Consider the following 24,016-nt stretch of genomic DNA (forward strand, 5'->3'; position numbering starts at 1 on the left):
TTTAGGCCAAGAAATTTATCAACTTAGATGAAATGGACAAACTCTTTGAAAAATACAACTTACTGAAACTAACACAGTTTCTATTAAATTTATTATCAAAAATCTGTCATGCAAAAAAAGTTCAGGGCCAGAGGTTTTACTGGGACTTTTTCAAGCTCTTAAGGAAAAAGGAGAGAACACTTTGCAACTCTTAGACAAGTATATAGTAATATCAAAACTGGACAGAGACATTGCAAAGAAAATTATAGATTAATATCCCTCATGAACATAGTAAGATGAGAAATCCTTTAGAAAATGAGAATTCCTTAAAATATTAGCGAATCAAATCTAGCCGTGTATCAAAAGGTTAATACACCATGACTAAGTACAGTTTGTTCCAGGAATACAAGCCTGTATTAAGATTGGAGAATCAATCAGTGTAACTCAGAACATTAACATAATAGAAAAACTATGATTATTTCAGTCAATACAGAAAAGACATTTGAAAAACCTCAACACCCTTTTCCTGATCAAAATTTTCAGCAAACAAGGACTAGAAGGTAATCTCCTTAGTCTAATAAATGACATCTGTTGAAAACTACAGCTGACATCATCCTTAGTGCCAAAATAGTGAATGCTTTCCCCTTGAGATTGGGTATAAGGCAGGAGTGATCACTCTCTTTGTATTCAGCATCACACTGGAGGTCCATCCTACCCATTGAATTATGACAAGAAATAGAAATAAAATGAATGAAGTCTGGAAAAGAAGTTGTCAAACTGTCTTAGTTTACAGTTGACATGATTGTTTACATAGAAAATCCTAAGGAATTTGCAAAACAACTACTAGGACTAATAAGTGGATTTAGCAAGGTTACAGGATATTAGGTTAATGCACAAAACTCAGTTTGATTTGTTATGTGCTGGCAGCAAATAATCAGGAAATGAAATTTTATTTTTTAAATTTCTTTCCCTCAGTTAAGACAGTATATGTGTGTTACATTCAGCCACAAATGAAAACAGAATTAGTCCTGAGATATTTTGGCATTAAGTATATCAGTCCAGGGCAAAGGACCAAAAGGGACTGTTTTTATATGAGCAAGGTAGGCCTCTCAAAGGTGGTCGATATGATCAGATGACGATGGTTGTTCTAGATCCCTTGAATGAAGCTCTAGAACGTAGGCATGCAGTCCAAAAAATTGTACCAGTATCCCTGGCCTCTGACTTTCTTCTCCTGTAGCTTCTGTGGGTGCACAAGCTCTAGTGGTTTACTTGAACTTCTGCCTCATCTTTCTTTTACACTTTAGTCTATAGCCTTTGCATTTGCTTCTTCCTAACTTGGCTTTCATGGCACAGAGGTTTCTAAGAAGATGGTGCTAGATCCAAGAGAGACCTAGTGCAGTGCAGTGCCCGACGCAGGGCTTGAACTCATGAAACCATGAGATCGTGACCTGAGCCAAAATCAAGAATCAGATGCTTAACCAACTGAGCCACCCAAGCATCTCCAGAAAATGAAATTTTAAAACAATAGCATCAAAAGCATAAGATAGAAATAAATTTAACAAAAAAATTTGCAAGTCCTCTATATTGAAAACTGCAAAACTGCAAAGAAAAGCTTAAGAACTATCTAACAGGAAGGCCATGCTATGTTCATGGAAGCCTCAGTATTGTTAGATATCAGTCCTACCCAGATTCATCAATGGATTCAATACAATTCAAAATCCCAGGAGAATTTTTTCTATAGAAATTAATAGACTCGTTCCAAAATGTCTATGGAAATACACAGAACCTAGAAAATCCAAAGCAATTTTGAAAAAGAACAAAGTTGGAAGACTTGGAATACTCACTTTAAGACATTATAAAACTCCAGTAATAAAGATGATGTAGTACTTGCAAAAGAGTCAAAAAATAGATCTAAGAAACAAAATTCAGAAATAATAATTTGCTGCAAATTTAGGAACTTAAATCAACAATTTATTATCTCACAGTTTTCATGGATTACAAGTGTGGGCACAGGTTAGCTGAAATAAAGTGTGCTCTGAAAACACCAGGTGTGAACAGGGTTGTGATCCTATGTGAGACTTGGAGTTCTCTTCACAGATTGTTGGCAGAGTTCAGGAGGTTGTAGGGCCGGATCCCCATTTTCTTGCTTGCTGACTGGGGGCTGGGAGCCATACTCAGTTCCTGGTCTCATGGGCCTCTCATCACATGGTAGCTTACTTCCTTCAAAGTTTTCAGGAGAATTTCTCTCCAGTCTACTACCAGATCTTATGTAACTGAAAGATAAACACAAGAGTGACTACTATCCCATCATATTTACAGGTTATGCTCACATTGGGACATATGCAGGACATATACACCAATGGGCAAGAGTCTGGGGAGCCATCTTAGCATTCTGTCTACCACAATCCCTACTTCACATGACATGAAAAATTAAAATGGATCAGAGACTTGAACATAGAAACTAAAACAGTAAAACTTTTTTTTTTAAACAATAAAACTTTTAAAAGAAAGCATAAAATATCTTCATGACTTGGGGGTTTAGGCATAAGTTTCTTGCACCATACAATGCACTAGCCATAAAATAAAAACTCGATAAATTAAACTTCAAAATTAAAACTTGCACATTAAAAGATGCCACTAATAGGCAAACCATTGACTGGGAGAAAGTATTAAAAAACATGTGTCTTGGGGCGCCTGGGTGGCGCAGTCGGTTAAGCGTCCGACTTCAGCCGGGTCACGATCTCGCGCTCCGTGAGTTCGAGCCCCGCGTCGGGCTCTGGGCTGCTGGCTCAGAGCCTGGAGCCTGTTTCCGATTCTGTGTCTCCCTCTCTCTCTGCCCCTCCCCCGTTCATGCTCGGTCTCTCTCTGTCCCCAAAATAAATAAACGTTGAAAAAAAAATTTTTTTTTAAAATAAATAAAAAACATGTGTCTCATAAAGGATTAGTATCTAGAAAATACTACTATATTTTAACAATGAAAGGACAAACATTATAAAAAAAACTGATTAGAAAAGATTCTGGCATTTCACAAAAGAAGATGTACAAATGACCAATAATCCAATAAAAATGTGTTCAACATGGGAGTCTTCACATAATTAAAATAAGATACCATTGCACATTCACCTGAGTGGCTGAAACTAAAGACTGAGAACACCTAATGTTGGCAAGGATTTGGAACAACTGAGATGCTCATAAATTATTGGTAAGAATGTACAAATACTTTGGAGAAAGTTGGTCAGTTTCTTAGCGACCCTAAACGTGCAGCTACCCTATGAGCTTGTAACTCCCCTGTAGAGAAATACAAATATATTCATACAAAAACTTGTTATGTTCATAGCAATTTTATTCATCATAGCTCAAAACTGGAAATAGCTAGTGGTCCATCAACAAGGGAGTAGATAACCTGTGATACAGCTAGTTATCTTTTGATACTTGTGGCAATATGGATGAATCTCCCAAATTATGCCAAGTGAGAGAAATAGTGCAAAAAAAGTCATACTGCATGATTCCATTTAGGTGTAATTATAGAACAAGCAAACTGGTCTATGTAGGAAAAAGAATCCGAGCACTTGTTACATCTTGGGATGTTGGCTGCAAAGAAACATGAGGAAACTTTCTGGGGTGATGATAATGTTCTGTAGCTTGATGGAGTTAATTAGGTGTATGCATGTCTCCAAAATCAGTGAATGTGTTATGTATTTCGGCATAAATTTTATATCAAAAGAAAAATAAACATTGAACTTCAGTTCAAGCTAAATAGATTCGTGGACAAAAGCATTTGGGTCTGTCTTTGACAAATAGTTTTGTGTTACTCGGTGATCCTTCTGTGCCATTTTGAAGGGAAGGGAATGTCTTTGGTTAAGGGTAAATCTGTAGCAGGGCAGACTATTAACCCATTTTAGCAGTCACAAAATTTGAATCTACTGTCTTTTGCAACTCAAAAAGTGGCTTCATTTATTATTGTGAGCTATTAATGTAAGATAAAATAATCAGTGTGAACATATCTTTGCATTTTTCTTTACATCAATAATTGTTCATACCAAAAGCTTAATTACCTGTTTCCCTTTTATTAATGTACAGTTTCCCACTTGTGGTCATAAAGCCTCGCTTTTTTTTTTTCTTTCTTTCAGCCACATTTCAGTTTGCTTAGAGATACATACTTAAAATTTCGAAAAACTAATGCATGGAACATAGGAAGAGTTGTACAGATACTTGAGTTGGAGGTTTATTTATTTTTTAAAATATTTATTATTTTTGAGAGAGAGAATGTGAGCAGGGTAGGGGCAGAGAGAGAGGGAGACACAGAATCCAAAGCAGGCTCCAGGCTCTAAGCCATCAGGACAGAGCCCAACACAGGGATTCAAACTCATGAACCATGAGATCATGACCTGAGCCAAAGCCAGATGCTTAACCATTGAGCCACCCAGGCACCCCAAGGAGGTTTATTCTTCAAAATGAGGTTAAAGCTGATTAACTGCTAAAACTTAAAATTTCTTAACCATTTACTCCTTTTCAGAATAAGCATTTCAACAGCCTTTCTTCTAAGGTGTATACTTTGGAGGGTAGATCGAAGTCAGTTGACCTTTGGGAATGGCTGAAGTTAATCAAACCAAGAGCTTTTCCCAAATTGAGTGATAAAAATCAATAGGTAGGGACTCAACAAGCTTTACTGTTCTCACTTGGATGGACAGGTACCGGTTTCTTTTTCCTTAGCCTTGAGCTAACCATTGGGTGTGTTAGTGCCCTCTTTTGGTGTAAGGAGGGTACTGCAGCTGGCATCCTTAAATAATACTTAAATAATATGTGCGAGCAATAGACATCCTTTTGTGTTTTATTTTTTTTTTAATTTTTCAAAAAAATTTTAAATTTATTTTTGAGAGAGCACAAGTGGGAGGGGGAAGAGCGAGAGGGAGACACAGAATCCAAAGCAAGCTCCAGGCTGAGTTCTCAACACAGAGCCTGATGCAGGGCCTGACTCATGAACTGTGAGATCGTGACCTGAACCGATTTGGACGCTCAACTAATTGAGTCACCCAGGAGCCCCATTCTTTTTTTTTTTTTTTTTTTTTTAATTTTTTTTTTCAACGTTTTTTATTTATTTTTGGGACAGAGAGAGAGCATGAACGGGGGAGGGGCAGAGAGAGAGGGAGACACAGAATCGGAAGCAGGCTCCAGGCTCCGAGCCATCAGCCCAGAGCCTGACGCGGGGCTCGAACTCAACGGACCGCGAGATCGTGACCTGGCTGAAGTCGGACGCTTAACCGACTGCGCCACCCAGGCGCCCCAGGAGCCCCCATTCTTTTAGGTTTTTAAAGTAAAATAATATGGTCACATTACAGAATATTTGGTAAGTTAAAGGAAGGATTCACTCATAATTCTACCCAAATATAAACATCCTTGATGAATTCAGGCATTCTTTGTCAAATGCTTCAACTGCCGTTAGTAAAATAATTAAGATAACTGAGCAGTGAAGTTAATATATTTACAGTTATAAAAAGAGGTTGTATTGAGGCACCTGTGTGTCTCAGTTGGTTAAGTGTCTGACTCTTGATTTTGGCTCAGGTCATGATCTCACGGTTCGTGAGTTCGAGCCCTGTGTCGGGTTCTGTGTTGACAATGTGAGCCTACTTGGGGTTCTCTTTCTCTCTGCCCCTGCCCTGTTCATGCGTGTGCATGCATGCACGCTCTCATAGAGAAGAATAAATTAGTTTTAAAAAACTTTAGATCAGGGGTGCCTGGGTGGCTCAGTCAGTTGAGTGTCCGACTTCAGCTCAGGTCAGGATCTCGCAGTTCGTGAGTTCGAGCCCCGCGTCAGGCTCTGTGCTGACAGCTCAGAGCCTGGAGCCTGTTTCACATTCTGTGTCTCCCTCTCTCTGCCCCTTCCCTGCTCATGTCCTGTCTCTCTCTGTCTCTCAAAAATGAATAAACATTAAAAATAAAAAACCTTTAGATCAAAAATAGAAATTTTTAAAGAGGTTGTATTATGCATTGAAATATTATGTATTGAAATAAAAAGCATAATTCATACAGCACAAGACTTTCAAGTAGAGACAACTAGAAAAGAATTAAGAATTTTTCAAATGAAAATAAATGTTAGGTAATGTTATATTAAAGTTGTAACCTGAAAAGTAAGGAAACAGTGACTTTGCACTTTTGAGAACTTTTGGCTTTCATTTTTCCAGTACCTATTAAACTGGCTTAGGTCACTACTCTTTAGGACTTTTGGAAAAGGCCAGCCAGAGCTTCATTCTGTCTCTGTAAGGTAGAGGACTAAAGTAGCACTTTGTTAGTCCATTGGCTCTCAATTAAGATCTTACTCCACTGTGGATAGATTCAAGAAGGTAGACCTTGTCAGGCATTGGGTGTAGGGCATGAGGGAGAAGGAAGAGTGAGTCCTATTTCTCAATCTCTGTCTTGGGTAGACATTCCACTAGGTGCTTAGTGGGATCTCATTGTAGTTTTAATTTGCATTTCCCTAATGACTAATGGTGTTGGGCATTGTTTCATGCGTTTACTTGCCATCCATGTATCTTCTTTGATGAAAGATCTGTCCACATTTTTGACTAGTTTATATTGTTTTGTTTGCTTTTGAGAAAATTTATATATACATATTCTGGATGCAAGTTGTTTAGATAGAAGTCAAATATATACTTTGCAAATACTTTCTAGTGTGTGGCTTTTATTCTTTTAACGTCTTTCAAAAATAGCAGAATAAACTTTTAAAAAAAGGGTGCCTGGGGAGCTCAGTTAAGTGTCCAACTCTTGATTTCGGCTCAGGTCATGATCTCCCAGTTGGTGAAATTTTCCCACATTGGGCTTTGTGCTAACAGCACAGAGCCTACTTGAGATTCTCTTTCCCTTTCTTTCTGCCCTCCCCTGCTTGCTTGCTCGCTCGCTCTCTCTCTCTCTCTCTCTCAAAATAAACTTTAAAAGAAAAAGCAGAAATTTTAAATTTTGGTGAAGTACTATTTATCATTTTTTCTATTATATGTCATATGTTTATTGTTATATATAAGAAGTCTTTCCTAAACCAAAGTTTTCTTCTAGTAGTTATATGGACTAGATTTTACATTTAAGTCTGATTTCTTTCTATTAATTTTTGCATATCGTGAGATACTGATCAAAGTTTGGAGTTTTTTGCATATGGGCATCTATGTGCAACACTATTTGTTGAAAATTCTCCACTGATTGATTTTGCAACTTTGTCAAAAAATAATTTGTTCATATATGCCTCGGTCTATTTCTGGACTTTGTATACCATTCCATTCCTCTTGTCTCAAAGTCATTGCTACACCATCTTGATAATGATAGTTTTATAGAGTCTTGAAATCAGATAGTGTTAATCTTCCAACTTTGTTCTTTTTCATAGTCAGTTTGGCCTTTCTAGGTCCTTTGACTTTCCATAGGAATTTTAGTATCACTTTGTCCATATCTACAAAAATACCTTCTAGAATTTTGATTGCAGTTCTATCGAGTTATAGATAAACTTGGGGACAATGAAGAGTTTAGCAATTTTGAGTTTTTTAACCCATGAAAACAGGATCATTTTCCATTAATTTAGGTCTTCATTAGTTCCTCTCAACAATGTTAAATATTTCAGTGTATGGATCTTAATACATCTTTTGTCAGATTTGTCATGGGGTATATAGCTCAGTGGTAGAGCATTTTGACTACCTCTTTTGTCAGATTTATATTTAAGTATTTTATATTTTCATGCTATTTAAAGTAGAATTTTTAGCTCAATTTCTGGTTAATACATGGAAATACATGTATTTACATGGAAATATACATGGAAATATAGTTGATTTTGTATATTGACTCTATATTTTGCAGATTTGCTAAACTCACTTATTCTAGCAGCTTTTTGTAAATTGCATCAAATTTTCTAAATAGGCTATATGCCATCTGTGAATGGTAGTTTTAATTCTTTTCCGAGTTGAATGCCTTTTACTTCTTTTTTTTTTTTTTACTTACTATACTGACTAGAACCTCTAATACAGTGTTCCATAGAAGAAGTGAGAAAGAACATTCTTGCCTCTTTTTATGAAATATGTTAGCTCTAGATGTCTTATAGATTCCCTTTATCAAGTTGAGGAAATTCCCTTCTATGACAGTAGTTTGCAGCTACTTGAAAGGTTGTTGAAATCTTGTAGAAAGGTTTTATCAGAGAGGATATTGGATTTCCTTAATTGCCTTTTCTGTATCTTTTGAGATGGTCATATGGTATTCTTACTTAGTTTTAGTTTATCAATATGGTGAATTATATTGAATGACTATGAATGTTAAACCAATCTTGCATGTTCCTGATAAATCCCACTTGGTCTTAGTGTATTCTTTTTATATATTGTTGGGTTTGATTTGCTAAAACTGTGTAAAGAAATTTTTGCATCTATGCTCATGAGCAATATTATTGCTCTGTAGTTTTCTTGTAATGTCTCTGTATAGTTTTGGAGTCTAGGCAGTGCTGGCCTTATAAAATGTGTTGGAAAACATTACCTTCTCCTCATTTCTCTGGAAAATTCTGTGTGGAATTGGTATTATTTCTTGATAATGTTTGGCAGAATTCCCCAGTGATGCATCTGGACCTAGAATTTTCTGTGTGGGAAGCATTTTATTTATTTGTGTTTTATTTCTTTAGTAGGTATAGAACTAGTCATTTTATTTTCTGAGTGAACTTTGGTAGTTTGTGTCTGTGGAAGAATTTGTCCACTTTAAGTTATCTAATTTATTGGCATACTGTTGTTCATAATATTCCTTTATTATCCTTTTAATGTCTGTAGAATCTGTAGTGATGTCACCTCTTATTCTTGGTATTGGCACTTTTTGTACATTTTTACCTCTTCTATTCCTTTCCTTTCCTTTCCGTTCCGTTCCATTCCTTTTTTTTCCTTAAGTGTATTTATTTTGAGAGAAACAGAACATATGCATGGGACAGAAAAAATCCTCAGCAGGCTCTGTGCTGTCATGACAGTGTAGGGCCTGATCCCTTGAACCCTGAGATCATGACTTGACCCGAAATCAAGAATCAGGCACTGAACTGACTGAGCCACCCAGCCGCCCCCTTTCACCTTTTCTTGATCAATCTAGATAAAGTTTTATCTGTTTTATTGATAGTCTCAAAGTCTTTGCTTTCATTAATTTTCTCTGTTGTTTTTCTGTTACCTGTTTAATTGATGTCTGTTCTGATTTTTATTATTTCCTTTCTTCTGTTTACTTGGTTCAGGTTGTCCTTTTTCTAGTTTTTTGAGACTGCAGCTGAGATCACTGATTTGTCATCTTTCTTCTTTTCTAATATAGGCACTTTTATATATGTATTACTTTAGTTGGATCCCACAAGTTTTGATTTTCATTCAGTTCAGAATACTTCTAATTTCCCCGTTGATTTCTTTGATTCATGGATTGTTTAGAAGTGTGTTGTTTACAAGTATTGGAGATTCCCCCAATATCTTTCTTTACCAATATCTTTTGTTATCATTTCTAATATAATTGCCTTGTAGTCAGAAAACATAAAGGTGACTTGAACCCTTTGAAATGTATTGGGACTGTTTCATGATCCAGGGTTTCGTTTATCTTGGTGAATGTTCCACATGTACTTGAAAAGAATATATATTCTGCTGTTGTGTGGAGTGTTCTATAAATGGCCAGAAGATCAAATTGGTTAATAGTGTTTAAGTCTTCTGGGTTTTTTTGATTTTCTGTCTACTTGTTCTACCAATTATTGAGAGAGGGGCGTTGAAATCCTAAACTGTAATTGTGGATTTGTCTTCTGTTTGTTTGTTTTTTTTTAACACCCTTAATGAGGTATAATTCCAATACTATACAATCCATCCATTTAAAGAGGATAACTAGGGCCACCTGGCTGGTTCAGTTGGTTAAGCATCTGACTTCAGCTCAGGTCATGATCTCACAGTTCGTAGGTTCAAGCCCTGCATCAGGCTCTGTGTTAACAGCTCCAAGCCTGGAGCCTGCTTCGCATCCTGTCTCAGTCTCTTTCTGCTCCTCCCCCACTCACACACAGTCTCTCTCACTCTCAAATATAAACAAACATTAATTGTTTAAATTTAATTTTAAAAAGTGTACAACTATATGTTTATCACTATCCAATTTTAGAACATTTTAGTCCCCCCCCCCACAAGGAAGAAACCCCATACTCATTGGGCATTCATTTCCCAGCTCCCACCACTACAGCCCTAAACAACTAATCTACTGTCTGTCTCTCTAGATTTGCTTATACTGGATGTGTTACATAAGTGGAATCATGCAATATGTGCTCTCTTGTAATTGGCATCTTTCACTTAGCCTAATGTTTTCAAGTTTGAGCCAGTTCGTAGCAGGTAGCATTAAGAACTTCACTTCTTTTTATTGCCAAACAATAATTACATTGTGTGGGTATATACTGCATTTTATTCATCTGCTCATCAGTTGATGGACATTTGGATTGTTTCCACTTTTTGACTATTATGAATTATGCTTCTGTAAATATTGGTGTACTCAAATTTTTGTGTTGTCATATGTTTTTATTTCTCTTGAGCGGAATTGTCAGGTCATATAATAACTCTGTGTTTAACTTTTTGAGGAACCGCCAAACTGTTTTCCATAGTGGCTGTGCCATTCTTCCTTCCCACCAGGAATGTTTGAGGGTTCCAATTTCTCCACATCCTTGCCAGTATTTGTTACTGTATTCTTTATTATAGCTGTCCTAGTGGGTTCATTGTGGTTTTGGTTTGTATTTCCCTAATGACTACTGATGTGTGTAGCATCTTTTTATGTGATTATTGGCCATTTGTATATCTTTGGAGTAATGTCTATTCAGATCCTTTATTTTTCGGTTGGGCTATTTTTTAATTATTGAGTTATAATTCTTTATTCCTACCATATTCTGGACACAAATACCTTATCAGATACATAATTTGCAAATGTATTCTTTCATTTTGTGAGTTTTCTTGCCACTTTCTTGGTACCGTTTATAGAACAAAGGTTTTTAATTTTGATATAGTCCCAGCTTATCTGTTTTTTTCTTTTGTCACTTGTGCTTTTGGTTGAGAAATCATTGCCTAACCCAAGATCACAAAGATTTACTCCTGTTTTGTTTATCTTTTGATTTATCTTGGTGAATGTTCCACATGTACTTGAAAAGAATGTGTATTCTGCTGTTGCTGTGTGGAGTATTCTATAAATGTCGATGTAAATGTTCTATAAATATTAAAAAAAATAAGCTTTTATCTTAATTCTAGTTAATTAACATAACAGTGTTATATTAGTTTCCGGTGTACAATACGGTGACTCACCAGTTTATACAACACCCTGTGCCCATCACAGGTGCACTCCTTCCTTAATTTCCATCACCTATTTAACTCCTGTTTTCTTCTAAGAGTTTTAAGACAGTTTCTCACTTTTCTAAAACAACCATTTATCTTCTTCTCTTGTCCCCACCTCAGCTGAAGTCCTCAGCACCTTTTTTGTTGAGAAACTGGAAGCATTCAGAAAGAAATCCCTCTTCTTGCGATCTTCATGTCTATGGATGAGCCTGTGTCTCTCCTCATCTTCTTCACTGTGTGGTTCTGACAAGGGTCCGTCCCTTCACCTGGGTTCTGGATCTCTATCCCTCCCTTCTGAACTTCGCTTCTTCTGCCCCCCATCTTCAACCTCTTCCTGCTTGTGTCTGCGTATAAACATGCTTGAGTGCTTCCCGTCTTTAAAGAGCTGACCCTTGGTTCCAAATGCCCCACTCCCCTTTGCAGCCACACTTCTCAGACATTTCCTCTCACGCTGCCTCCACGCCTCACCACTGCTTCCTCTGCTCTTCCCTCCAGTTGCTCCTTCCCGTCACTCCGCTACACAGCTTTCGTGTTGCCAAATCCAGGGTTACTTTTTTCCTTATTCGAGCTTGGCAGAATTAGCCAGTTTCCACACCTCCTCCTCAGAGTACTCCTCTCTCCACTTCTGTAATCCCATACTCTTCCTAATCCTCCCCTACCTCCCCGGTTGTTGCCTCTGTTCCCATTCCCTAGCTCCTCTAGTTTTATTCAACGATGAAATACTGGAGTACCATAGAATTGAGACCTGGGCCTTCTTCCCTATCCATATGAGGTAACCGCATCCATTTTCATGACTTTTAAGTATTATTTGTGTGCTAGTGACTTCCAAATGTGTCTCTGGCTCAGACCTACTTTGTGTGTTGCACACTGGTAGATCTGACTGCTTTCTTTAATAATGGTATCTCTAAACATGGATCCCCAAATTAACATGCTCTGTACTCTGCTCTTCCTCACCTCAGTGAATAACACTGTAGCCATCCATTTGTTCAGACCCCAAACCTATGTGTCACCCATATTTCTTCCCGGTGTCATCTCCCACATCCTGTCACCAGGTTTTCCCTGTTCTACCTCCAAACCGTAGCTCATGTCTGTCCACTCCTCCATCCTGACTGCCCCCATCCTAATCTAAATGACAACCATCTTGCATTTGAACATCCATGTTATTAGCCTTCTAGGGAGTCTCTCTGCCTGCACTTTTGCCCCACCCTTTTCTATATGGTGAAAGCGTTCCTCTTCTTAAAATACAGTATATCCATGTCATACCCCTGCTTGACCTTTAGTGGCTCCCGTTTCACTTGAAGTTAAAATCCATGCTGCTTACCTTGCTCTGTGAAAGTGCTCCATGATCTAGCCCCTGCCAGTCTCTCCAGCCTTGTCACACCATTCCCCTGGCTTTTTGCATGGCCAGCTCCTTCTCATTTTTCACCTTTCATGGCAGTCCTCAGAGAGGCTTCTCCTGACCAGTAGCTTCAGTCATGCCTGTGTGCACACCATTATTCTCATCGTGGCACAATGGATTCATATCCTTATGGGTCTCTGGTACAAATGACACTTAACCTTGTTTGTTATTCATGCCTCTCTTCCCCCCCTGGAAACTAAGTAAGGTTCTTGTTTGCTTTCTTCACTGCTGTATTATATTCCCAGTTCTTAGTGCTTGCCTGGCACACGGTGGGCACTTAATTAAAGCTTGCTGAAGAAGAGAGGAATGGGAAAGGAAGGAAAAGAACACATTAAAAATAAAGAATTCCCAGGACGCCTGGGTGGCTCAGTCAGTTAAGTGTCCGACTTCAGCTCAGGTCATGATCTCATGGTTCGTGAGTTCAAGCCCCACGTCGGGCTGTGTGCTGACAGCTCAGAGCCTGGAGCCTGCTTCGGATTCTGTGTCTCCCTCTCTCTCTGCCCCTCCCCTGCTCACGGTCTGTCTCTCTCTGTCTCTCAATAATAAATAAATGTTAAAAAAAAGATTTTTTTAAATAAGGAATTCCCTGCTTTACTTTTTTTAAGTCTATTTATTTGAGAAAGCATAAGTGGGGGAGGAGCAGAGAACAAGAGAGGGAGAGAGAGAGAGTCCCAAGCAGGCTCTGCTCTGTCAGCACAGAGCCTGACAAGGGGCTCAAACTCATGAAACCATGAGATCATGACCTGGGCCGAAACCAAGAGTCAGATGCTTAACCAACTGAGCCACCCAGGCGCTCCAGGAATTTCCTGCTTTAAAAAGTTCTATATAGGGGTGCCTGGGTGGCTCAGTCGGTTGGGCTGCCGACTTTGGCTCAGGTCATGATCTCGCGGTCAGTGAGTTCAGGCCCCGCGTCGGGCTCTGTGCTGACGGCTCGGAGCCTGGAGCCTGTTTCAGATTCTGTGTCTCCCTCTCTCTGACCCTCCCCCGTTCATGCTCTGTCTCTCTCTGTCTCAAAAATAAATAAATGTTAAAAAAAAAAATTAAAAAAAAAAAGTTCTATACTGAACTATTAAGAGCAGATGCATGAAAGTAGGAGGGAGAAAGAACATTTTATGGAACTAAACCATTGCAGCTTCTTGGTGCCTTCCTGATTGCGCAGCAAACACTGAAACCCAGTATGAGGGCTTCACCATTTTAAACTTTTGGCAGCTGCCTCATTTCTTCCCTTCGTCCTCATGTGTTTCATCCTCCTAACTCTTCCTCGAGGATCAGAGGGCAGCATTTCCAGATGTACCACGTTCCTTTCGTTAGTATTGTATCCTCAGAATCCAAGTCCACGGTACTTGATAGGCTCTAGGTGCAGGAACTGGGCCTCTCATAGATTGAGAGAGATTATCAGGACACAAATGCAAACTGGTTATTAGCTTAGCCCATGTTTTAAGCATTCAATAACAGATCTGAAGAGCTGCTGTAAATAAAGTGATCTGTGCCCTGAAGAAAAATAAAGCAGAATAAGGAGATGGAGCGTGATCAAAGGAAGGGGAGGTTAGGTAGGGTGTGCATTCTGGGGGAAGTAGCCCATGAACCAGGACCCAAAAGGGAAGGAGCAAGTCACGTGAAGTTGTGGAGGAAGAGCATCCCAGACAGATTTGAGGTATTAACCAGCTTATGCTAACTTCCCCTCTGTTATCCCCTGCCGTTAATCAGTGTGTCCCTTTTCCACACCAGACCGTAATTCTACCATTGATTATAAGGCCCAGCCCAGGGCCTTCTATACTATTGTGCAGATTATATACTGCACACCTCTAGGGGGCACCACTCACATGTGTTATTGCAGGTTTCAATGTTTCTTATGCCAGTTTTCCAGCAGATGGCAGTAAGGTTCATGAGGACAGGGTGGCTTTTGTTCATCTAGGTTTGCATATAGGCTAGTGTCATTACCCCTCTTTCCTTCTGTGATGCATCCAGGTCTTTTTCTCTCTGGGCTCCAGTCTTATCCTGTAAGCTTTTCTTTCTTTTTTCTCTTTCTTTCAAACATTTGAAACTTAAAAAAAATATATTTGTTAACGTTTATTTATTTTTGAGACAGAGAGAGACAGACCATGAACAGGGGAGGGTCAGAGAGAGAGGGAGACACAGAAACCGAAGCAGGCTCCAGGCTCTGAGCTGTCAGCACAGAGCCCGACGCGGGGCTCGAACTCATGGACCACGAGATCATGGCCTGAGCCGAAGTTGGACCCTTAACCGTCTGAGCCACCCAAGCACCCCTCAAACATTTCAAACTTAAAGAAATGCACGTATAGTACAAAAAACTCCCATATAACCTGCGCTCTAGTTTACCAATTGTTAACATTTGCCTACTTTTGCTTTATCACTGCGCCCCTCTCTCCATAGGAGAGCTGGTTGCAAACATCCTGCCCCTTTACACCCTGACTTTGGAATTGGGGGGGGGGGTTGGTTGTTTTTATTTTTGTTTTTTTGAGCAAGAATTTTGTTTATACATAGCCGCAGTACACTTACCAAATTTAGGAAATTTAACACTGATACAATACAGTTAACCCTTGAACCTCACAGTTAACGGGCTCTGACCTCCATGTAGTTAAAAATTCACATACAACTTTTGACTCTCCAAAAACTTAGCTACTAATAGCATACTATTGACTGGAAGCCTTACCAATAACATAAATAGTTAACACGTATTTTGTATGTTATGTATATTATATATTGTATTCTCACAATAAAGTGAGCCAGAGAAAAGAAAATGTTATTAAAGTCAAAAGGAAGAAAAAATACATTTACAAGTACTATACTGTATTGGGAAAAAAAATCCACATGTAAGTGACCCATGCAGCTAAAACATGTGTTGTTCAAGGGTCCTCTGTACTTTTATCAGTTACGTAATCCGCAGTCAAATTTTGTCTGTTGTCCCAGAGGTGTCCTTTATAGCTATTTTTACCCCTTTATCCAGCATTCAGTCTTTGATCACATTTGGATTTATGCTTTGAAACCGCCTCACTGTATTTTAATTTTTGTTATTTTTTATTGAAGTACAATTAGCACACAATGTTACATTAATTTCAGGTGTACAATGTGATCCAGCAATTCTGTACATTACTCAGTACTCATCACAATAAGTGTACTCTTAATCCCCTTCACCTGTTTCACCCATCCGCCTCACCCCCTCCCCTCTGACAACCACCAGTTTGTTTTCTGTATTTAAGAGTCTGCTTTTTGTTTGTCTCTTTTTTCTTTGTTCATTTGTTTATTAAATTCCACATATGAGCGAAATCATATGGTATTTTCCCTTTTATGTCTGACTTACTTCACTTAGTGTATCCTGTAAATCCATCCATGTTGTTGTAAAATCCTCAATCTTAGTTTGCTGTTTTCTTACTAGATTGAGGTTCTGTGTTTTTGGCAAGAGTATCGTAGAAGTGATGTTGTGTCCTCCGTGCATTACACCACGAGGCACATGGCCTGTTTGTTCCATTCCTAAGCATTCTATGTTGAAACCGTACTTGTGGTCTTAGGAACTGTGACATGTATGTACTTGGATGCTGACTGTAGGAATCCAGCTTAGTATTTGCTCTCCTAAGAAGGTAGCACTCTGTTCAGCTTTCCTGTCCAATCAAGTGAGCCTGACTTGCCTCCCAACTCTTCCTTTGCAATGTCATTACCTGGGACTCTAAGCTTCCCATCAGGAGCCATAATACCTCTTATTTCTCCTAGTGTCACATCCCTCGGCTGGAATCTCTGAACCAGTGATTACTTCTTCTGTACAATCAGCAAATCTTTAGTGTGAACGTTACAAGTTAGGTTCCTTTGGCTCTGGCAAGGTTAGGCTTCAGAGGAGAGTATTGTGTTTGAAGATGGGGAAGAACTAGGTACCAGGGGGCCCACTTGAACAGATTCAAGTTCATTTTACCCTCAATCACAGTCTTCCAGGCCTACCGTATTTTGATTGTAGTTAAAATTTGAGTGTTTATTGTATGTCATTTACAGTGCTAAGCATTCTGCTGCATTAGCCTTATATAGTCCTTAAAACAACTCTAAGAACTAGATACTACTTTCTTTATTTTACCAAAGAAAAAATAAAGGTTTAGAAAGGTCAGTTAAGACAATACAACTAAAAATTACCAGGACTCTAAACCCCTGTCTCCAATTCCAAAGCCCTTACTGTTCTTTATAAACAGAAGAATCCTACACTAGGGCCATTAGTGTTGAAATTAACCTTCACAGATTGAAATTCAAATGTAGTGTCATTGCTAGATAGGAGATAATTGCTAGCAACTTTTACACACATATTTTGAGGTGTCTGTAAATAGAAGAACTTAGATTTTTCCAATTTGCATGTCCCCTGCCATAAGAGCCACTTGCCTAAGACAGCCTTGGTTTATACCTGTTTCATAACAGTTATTAATAGTGGCCCCATTCATTTGCAGAGGTATTGGGGTTTTTTCCCAATTTTTTTAATGTTTATTTATTTTTGAGAGAGAGACAGAGCCTGAGTTGGGGGAGGGGCAGAAAGAGAGGGAGACACAGAATCAAGAGCAGGCACCAGGCTCTGGGCTCGAACCCACAAACCATGAGATCATGACCTAAGCAGAAGTCGGACACTTAACTGACTGAGCCACCCAGGCGCCCTCAGAGCTATTATGGTTTAGATAATGATACAGTCCCCTGCCCATAATCCTTCCTGAGTTCTCTTCAGATTAGCAGAGAGACTGGTATATTTCGTTGTAACTAATGCTAATAGTTTGGTTTGTTTTTATCCATCACTCTCGCTGGCCTGGCCCAATTTACACATTAGCTTTGGTTTTACAGTGACCAAACTATAATTTATTGGCATGGTTTGCTTAATTTATTCAACAGTTATCAACACTTTATCACACTTGCTGTACATCCTTTCTGCTGAAACATTTAAAGAAAATGACACTTTACCCCATTGTACTTCAGTAGCCATCTCTAAAAAAATAAGTTTCTAGTTTTTATGAACCTGTCCAGAAACCACAGGAACCTTTTGCAGTGTGAATCATCACTTCTGATATAATTTGGTTTTCATGTATCAGGTTCTCTTAAAGAGGGGTGTGCCTGCAATTGCATGCTAGTATGATGCTTCTCAGGTATGCAGGACACAGCCAGAGAGCGGTGCTGGCCACGTGGCCACATGTAACCTATGTTTCCTTTTCTTTCGGCAGTGCACGATCTGATTTTCTGGCGAGATGTGAAGAAGACTGGGTTTGTCTTTGGCACCACACTGATCATGCTGCTCTCCCTGGCAGCTTTCAGTGTCATCAGTGTGGTTTCTTACCTCATCCTGGCTCTTCTCTCTGTCACCATCAGCTTCAGGGTCTACAAGTCTGTCATCCAAGCTGTACAGAAATCAGAAGAGGGCCATCCATTCAAGTGAGTTGAAGTATTACAAGTAACACTGTAAACTTTAGGGAGGGGGTTTGCTGAGGCCGGTCAGGTCTGTAATTCAAACCTGACAGAGTCAAGAATTATAGGGCCTAATGCAGCTGATCACTTGCATGAACCATCACCTAAAAACCTGTCACTTAAAAAGTGGCCAAGAACTTTTTGACAAACTTACACTTTAAGGACAAAGAAGACAGTCTAAATTCCTGAGCAGGGTAGAGAGAGCAGGGCCTCCAGGACAGCACTCAGTTACATGGAGTCCCGAGGACATATTTAAGCTTCCGCGCAGCTAAATCTTAAAGCAACTTTGAAGTCTAGATGCTGAGCCTGCCCTCTAGGCGATACCAGAATTTGATGTGTTTGCTCTTAGTTTTGTTACTGATTTCCTTTTTAATTTTCCTTTAGTTTTCTTAATACCAGGAGCAGGTCTTGATGAGATCAGTAGGTCATGCATTTTTAGAATCCACTTGCTAGCTTTCCTCATTGTGCTGTGATTTTAACAACTGTTTTCCTCACACTTTTCCTTTTGAAAATCTTAGTCTGTGAACATTTGTAACATTTGCAAATAACGGTTTTTTTCAAAACCCCTCTCTTATAAGGAAAGAAACTCTTCTGTGACCTCTCAGGACTGTGACAGAATAGGTGTCTGGCTGCAGCTCTGGTCCTTTTATTTTCTCTTAGTGAAAATAGAACAGATAATTTAAACTGTATGTGGCATTAAAAAAGTTATTGCAAGTTAGTTTTAATAAATCAGTAGGTGTTCAGTGAGTGAATAAATTTTACTGTTCTGCCACAAGCTCAGCTGTCTTAGCAGGGTTTTCCTCTTTTGCATGACAGTGTCTTGGATTTTAAATGTGTATTGCTAAGTTGTATGAATTACAACATCCAGTTTTTGTTATTTTATGTTGGTTGTACATATTTTCCTGAATACAAAAAGTAAGCATGCCTGTTCCTTTTCTATTTTTCGAAGACTGTAGGCTCTTTAAGGCAAAAGCAGCCTTCTCTTTCCTGATGTGCCCAGCACATAGCATAGGGTCTGATACTCAGTAGGCACTCAGTAAGTACTGAGTGAATGAACAAGTTAGGAGCACATGGTTACGTGTCAGTTCTGTAGTGCATTTGGAAACAGATGGAAACAAACCCAGGTCTTTCTGCCTTTTTCTTTAGTCGTTTACCCTAGTAAACTCAGTATCTGCACCTTCCTTTTTGTTAACAAATACTTTACAATGCCTCCTGTATCATTTTCAAGTGAGATTCCTAGGTATCTACAAACAAAATTTCAAAAATAGACTATAATTATAATATAAAGGAAAAAGATAAGCTATTTATAATAAAATAATATGTATCTAGTCAATATTAAACTGCTTGGACATGACTACACGCACAAAATAAACACAGACATCAGGAACTTGCAGTTAGATGTATAATCTCCAGTACAGAGGTAATTTTTCAAAATAGTAAAGCATCTCAGTAAAGTTTAGCATGAACAAAATTCAGTATTAAAAAATTCAGGATGTGTTAAAACTATGGGGAAAATACCTTGTTTTTATACGTTCTGGGCTTTTGATAATTATAAATGGGTTCACGCCTTCATGAATATCCTGTGAGGCAGTGAAAGTTATGCAGGACGTAGGACAACTCTTTATTGTGTAAGAACATCCGACACTTTGCAGACATCTGGCATCTCTGCCTCTGCCCACTGAAGGACAAAGGTGTCCTCTCCTCACCCCGTGACAGCAAAAAAATGCCCCTACAGATTTCCAGAATGCGCCCTTGGGGGGGTATCGCGCTCTAAAGAACTGCTCTCCTAACAGAAAGAGATCTTCTTTTTCTTGTCAAATGTATGACTGTTGTTTCTTCTTCTGGAAGAGCCTACCTGGATGTAGACATTACCCTGTCCTCAGAAGCTTTCCATAATTACGTGAACGCTGCCATGGTGCACATCAACAGGGCCCTGAAACTCATTATTCGTCTCTTTCTGGTGGAAGATTTGGTTGACTCCTTGAAGGTTAGTTGTTTCTACAGCTTTTGGTGGTGAGACTGAGGAGAACCAGGAACTAAATTATAGTTCAGAAGAAAAACAGTAAACAGGGTTTCCTCACACACAAAAATAAATGTGTGCTTCTTGTCTCCTGTATTTGGGACAGAAGTGAAATGGGGATAGGAGTCAAGAGGAAGGGTCTCCTGCACCTGAAGAACTTCAGAACAAGGAGAATGTAATGGGCAGAAATAAAGTTACAGTCTGAGCTTAAGAGAACTACAGAATTGTCTGATGCATCCTTCAAATGTATGGTGCAAATGAAGTAACCCTCATTTTGAAATTATTGATGGTATACATCACTGAATTTATGCAGACTTAATTGGCAAGACGAGAATGGCATCAGTTAACCGAAATTTTACATTATGATTATTCCTGCTTAACCCTCTGATGTTGGCTTTCCCAGCTGGCCGTCTTCATGTGGCTGATGACCTATGTTGGTGCCGTTTTCAATGGAATCACCCTTCTGATTCTTGGTAAGGTGACAAGGAAAATGTCTCCATGCTCTTGGAAGTACAGTTAGCCATTGAACAACACAGGTTTGAACTGCATGGATCATAACACTTATACGTAGAATTTTTGCAGTGCAGTATTATTTATAAATGTATTTTCTCTTAGGATTTTCTAACATTTAGTCTTGTCGTAAGAATACAGTGTAGAATACATACAGCATACAAAATATGTGTTAATTGACTGTGTTCTCAGTAATGCTTCTGGCCAACAGTAGGCTGTTAGTAAAGTTGGGGGTGAGGCATCAGCGGTTGTATGCAGATTTTCGACTGTACGGGGTATCAGTGCCCCTAATATCCACAGTGTCAAGGGTCATCTGTGATTGGTAAAAGTAGGAGCAAAGAGAATGCCCAGTGTGTCTCTACTCTTTGCACACGGCCCAGCCTTTAACATCCATAAACGTTGAACTGGATGTTGAAAGAACCTATGTTTGTGGCCACGGGTTTATTGAAAGATCCCAACTATAAAGAAGTATCAAAACAGAAGTAAAGGAGAGTTGTCTACATTTGGTTTAAATATGGGGATCTTATAAAAATCATTTTCGGGGCACCTGGCTGGTTCAGTTGGTTAAATGTCTGATTCTTGATTTCGGCTCAAGTCATGATCTCGGTTCATGAGATCAAGCCCCGTGTCAGCACAAAGCCTACTTGGGATTCTTTCTCTCCCTCTCTTTCTCTGCCCCTCCCCCCTCTCAAAAATAAATATTTTTTAAGAAGAAATCATTTTCATAATTTGGAAATTATTTGTAATACAAAGAAGGCAGGCAGCCTGTGTACCTATAGCTAACTGTCCTTTTTTTTTTTTTTTTTTTTAACGTTTTATTTATTTTTGAGACAGGGAGAGACAGAGCATGAACAGGGGAGGGTCAGAGAGAGGGAGACACAGAATCTGAAACAGGCTCCAGGCTCTGAGCTGTCAGCACAGAGCCCGATGCAGGGCTCGAACTCACGGACCGTGAGATCATGACCTGAGCCGAAGTTGGCCGCTTAACCGACTGAGCCACCCAGGCGCCCCTATAGCTAACTGTCCTTAATTGAGGGCTCTAGGTAGGATTTCTCATATTGAAGATTCAGGTTTCCCTGTATTTCCTGAGGAAAAATGGTGTGTATTACTTGAGTCTTGGGTCTTTTTGACTGCCTCACATTTATACCTGCCGTGTCCTGTGATTCTCTTACAGCTGAACTGCTCATTTTCAGTGTTCCAATTGTCTATGAGAAGTACAAGGTAAGCACGTATCTGTTTTGAATCGGATAAGCCTGTTGATTATGACTAGTTTCAGTTCACGTTTTAGGCATCGAAAGTTTGGAGCAACCATTTTCTGACCCATTTCTGCAGTCTGATTTTATAAGTCAGGAGCCTATATGAAATTGGTAATAGTGGTTTCCTATACCAAGAAAAACTGAATGTTGAGGAGAGAAAAGGGTAGGAAGGAGACTTATTTTTGTGCCTCACTGTGTCTTTCAAGTTTTAATCAGGTGGATGCATTATCTGTGCAAAAAACTAAGTTGGAAGAAATGCTTAAGTAAATAAAAGCTGGTATCTAAAAAGAAATTTAAACTGTCAAGGCTATTATGGGAATCCCATCGGTGTGGAAAGATGTTTGCATTGTGGAATGCCGTATGCAGAGCCTTGGTGGATGTGAGAAGGTTATTTTTTGTAGGTTGTCATCCATCAACAGACTTTATTTATGCCTTTTGGTATTAAATGAATTAGTCTTATGTGGGAGCCAAAACACGTTTGTGATTACAGAGTATAGATTAGACTGTTTCTAGTATTCAGAAAATGCTTTACTCCAGTGTCTCTAAAGGAAACACCTAGCAAGTAAGACCTTAGCAAAAGAAATGAGTGATTTTTACTTCCAACAGAGTATGAGGTGTTTGTGGCATAATTTAAATTCTGAAACCTTAAGTTTTTAAAATATATTTTTTTAAACGGGGCATTTTCATTTCGCAGAGTATGCATTACTATATTTTTTTTTTTAATTATTAAACTGGACAACAGAACGTTGCCTTCAGGGAAATTGTTAATCTGTGTGTTGCCGTAACTGAGTCTCTTTCCTTCCTTAAAGACCCAGATTGATCACTATGTTGGCATCGCCCGCGATCAGACCAAGTCGATTGTTGAAAAGTAAGTATGCTTAAGTTCCACATTTTATTATGGCATGTGTTTTTTTCCCCAATTAATTTTAGCCTCCTCTGTAAAATACTGACTCAGAGAAAGTAATTTTCACCCTGAAGAAAAAAATGTTGGTTAATAGTTTGATTTTATTAGAAATTATTTCATCTGCTTCCTTAAAAAAATATCCTTTGTGTCTTAGACTAAAAAGAATCAATGGAATTAGAACCTTTGCCTTTTTGAATTGGCCTTTAAATGTTTGTGGTTGCCAGCTCACGTGCATCTATTTTCACATGTATCAATTTTAAGCCAAACTCTTCCCTCTCTTTTCAGAAATAAGAGATTTACTAAAGAAATGACTCAAGGTGCAAAGCTACCTCTTTTCTAAAACTACCAAATCCCCGTTTTCTGTTTTCTTAAACCAATTTAATATTAAAATCAAGTTAGTAATAAAATACTGGTAGACATTTTTATGACTCCCTCTATCAAGGAACCATTTGGGGTTTTTTGGAGCTTTTTAAATGACTTACAGTAAACACTAAGGAACCCATACTTTTAATTAAAATATTAACATTTTTCCATATTCAGACATTTAAGAAACAAAACATCAAAAGCAGTTGTTTCTCTTTTGTGCTCTCCCCACCCCCAGTTCCAGTCCCTTTCATATCCCAGATTTTAGTGCTTTTTCTAGTTTCGATAAGTGGAAGCCGACTCTGTGCACACAACTTGGGCTTGGTGCCAGGGTCTTTACTTGTTCCTTCGCTTTTTTAGGTATACACTGGAGCTAAAACCAGGCAAGGACAGTTAGCACAAATATGTATCTGGTTGCTGTTCACTCCTCATTGGGAAAGATGGTCATAGCTTAGCTTTTAAACCTGATGTCTTGGTTAGTCCCTGCTGGAGTGGCTTTGACATTGGTTGAGAGGTGTGTGAATGACCTTAGTGATGGGTAACCTTGATGCACAAAATAAAGGGTAGCTCTGGTGTCTGGTGAGGGGCTGGGAACCGTCGCCTGCTCCTGTCGTCTTTTTATATGTCACCTTGACCCTTGACTCTCGGTTCCTTTGGGGCACTAGTGGGTAACCTCGCATTCCCAGAGAAATGGGCTCTTGCACTGCCGGTGTGGAGAACATAGGAGGCATTATGCCCAGATACCCCTTATTCTCCTCTGGAACCCCCAGGGAAGGAGCCAGGAGGTGCAAGCAGTGAAAGAGGACAGGGAGCTGGCATGGTGGCAGG

General features: G+C 39.0%; 1 protein-coding gene across 5 annotated transcripts in view; it reads left to right on the forward strand.

Moving 5' to 3' along the window:
* The window catches only part of RTN3 (reticulon 3), a 59,834-nt gene that overhangs the window by 34,562 nt on the left and 1,256 nt on the right, over nucleotides 1-24,016 (forward strand). For all 5 annotated transcript variants that reach the window (XM_040465660.1, XM_040465661.1, XM_040465665.1 and 2 more), the window contains 5 exons: nucleotides 17,895-18,102; nucleotides 19,984-20,122; nucleotides 20,559-20,628; nucleotides 21,840-21,886; nucleotides 22,731-22,789. In XM_040465660.1, coding sequence (XP_040321594.1) covers nucleotides 17,895-18,102; nucleotides 19,984-20,122; nucleotides 20,559-20,628; nucleotides 21,840-21,886; nucleotides 22,731-22,789 — 523 coding nt within the window. The remainder of the gene's footprint in view (nucleotides 1-17,894; nucleotides 18,103-19,983; nucleotides 20,123-20,558; nucleotides 20,629-21,839; nucleotides 21,887-22,730; nucleotides 22,790-24,016) is intronic.

This window comes from Herpailurus yagouaroundi, unplaced genomic scaffold (assembly GCF_014898765.1).
Source record: "Herpailurus yagouaroundi ecotype Mexico unplaced genomic scaffold, PumYag 569, whole genome shotgun sequence".
Lineage (NCBI taxonomy): Eukaryota > Metazoa > Chordata > Mammalia > Carnivora > Felidae > Herpailurus > Herpailurus yagouaroundi.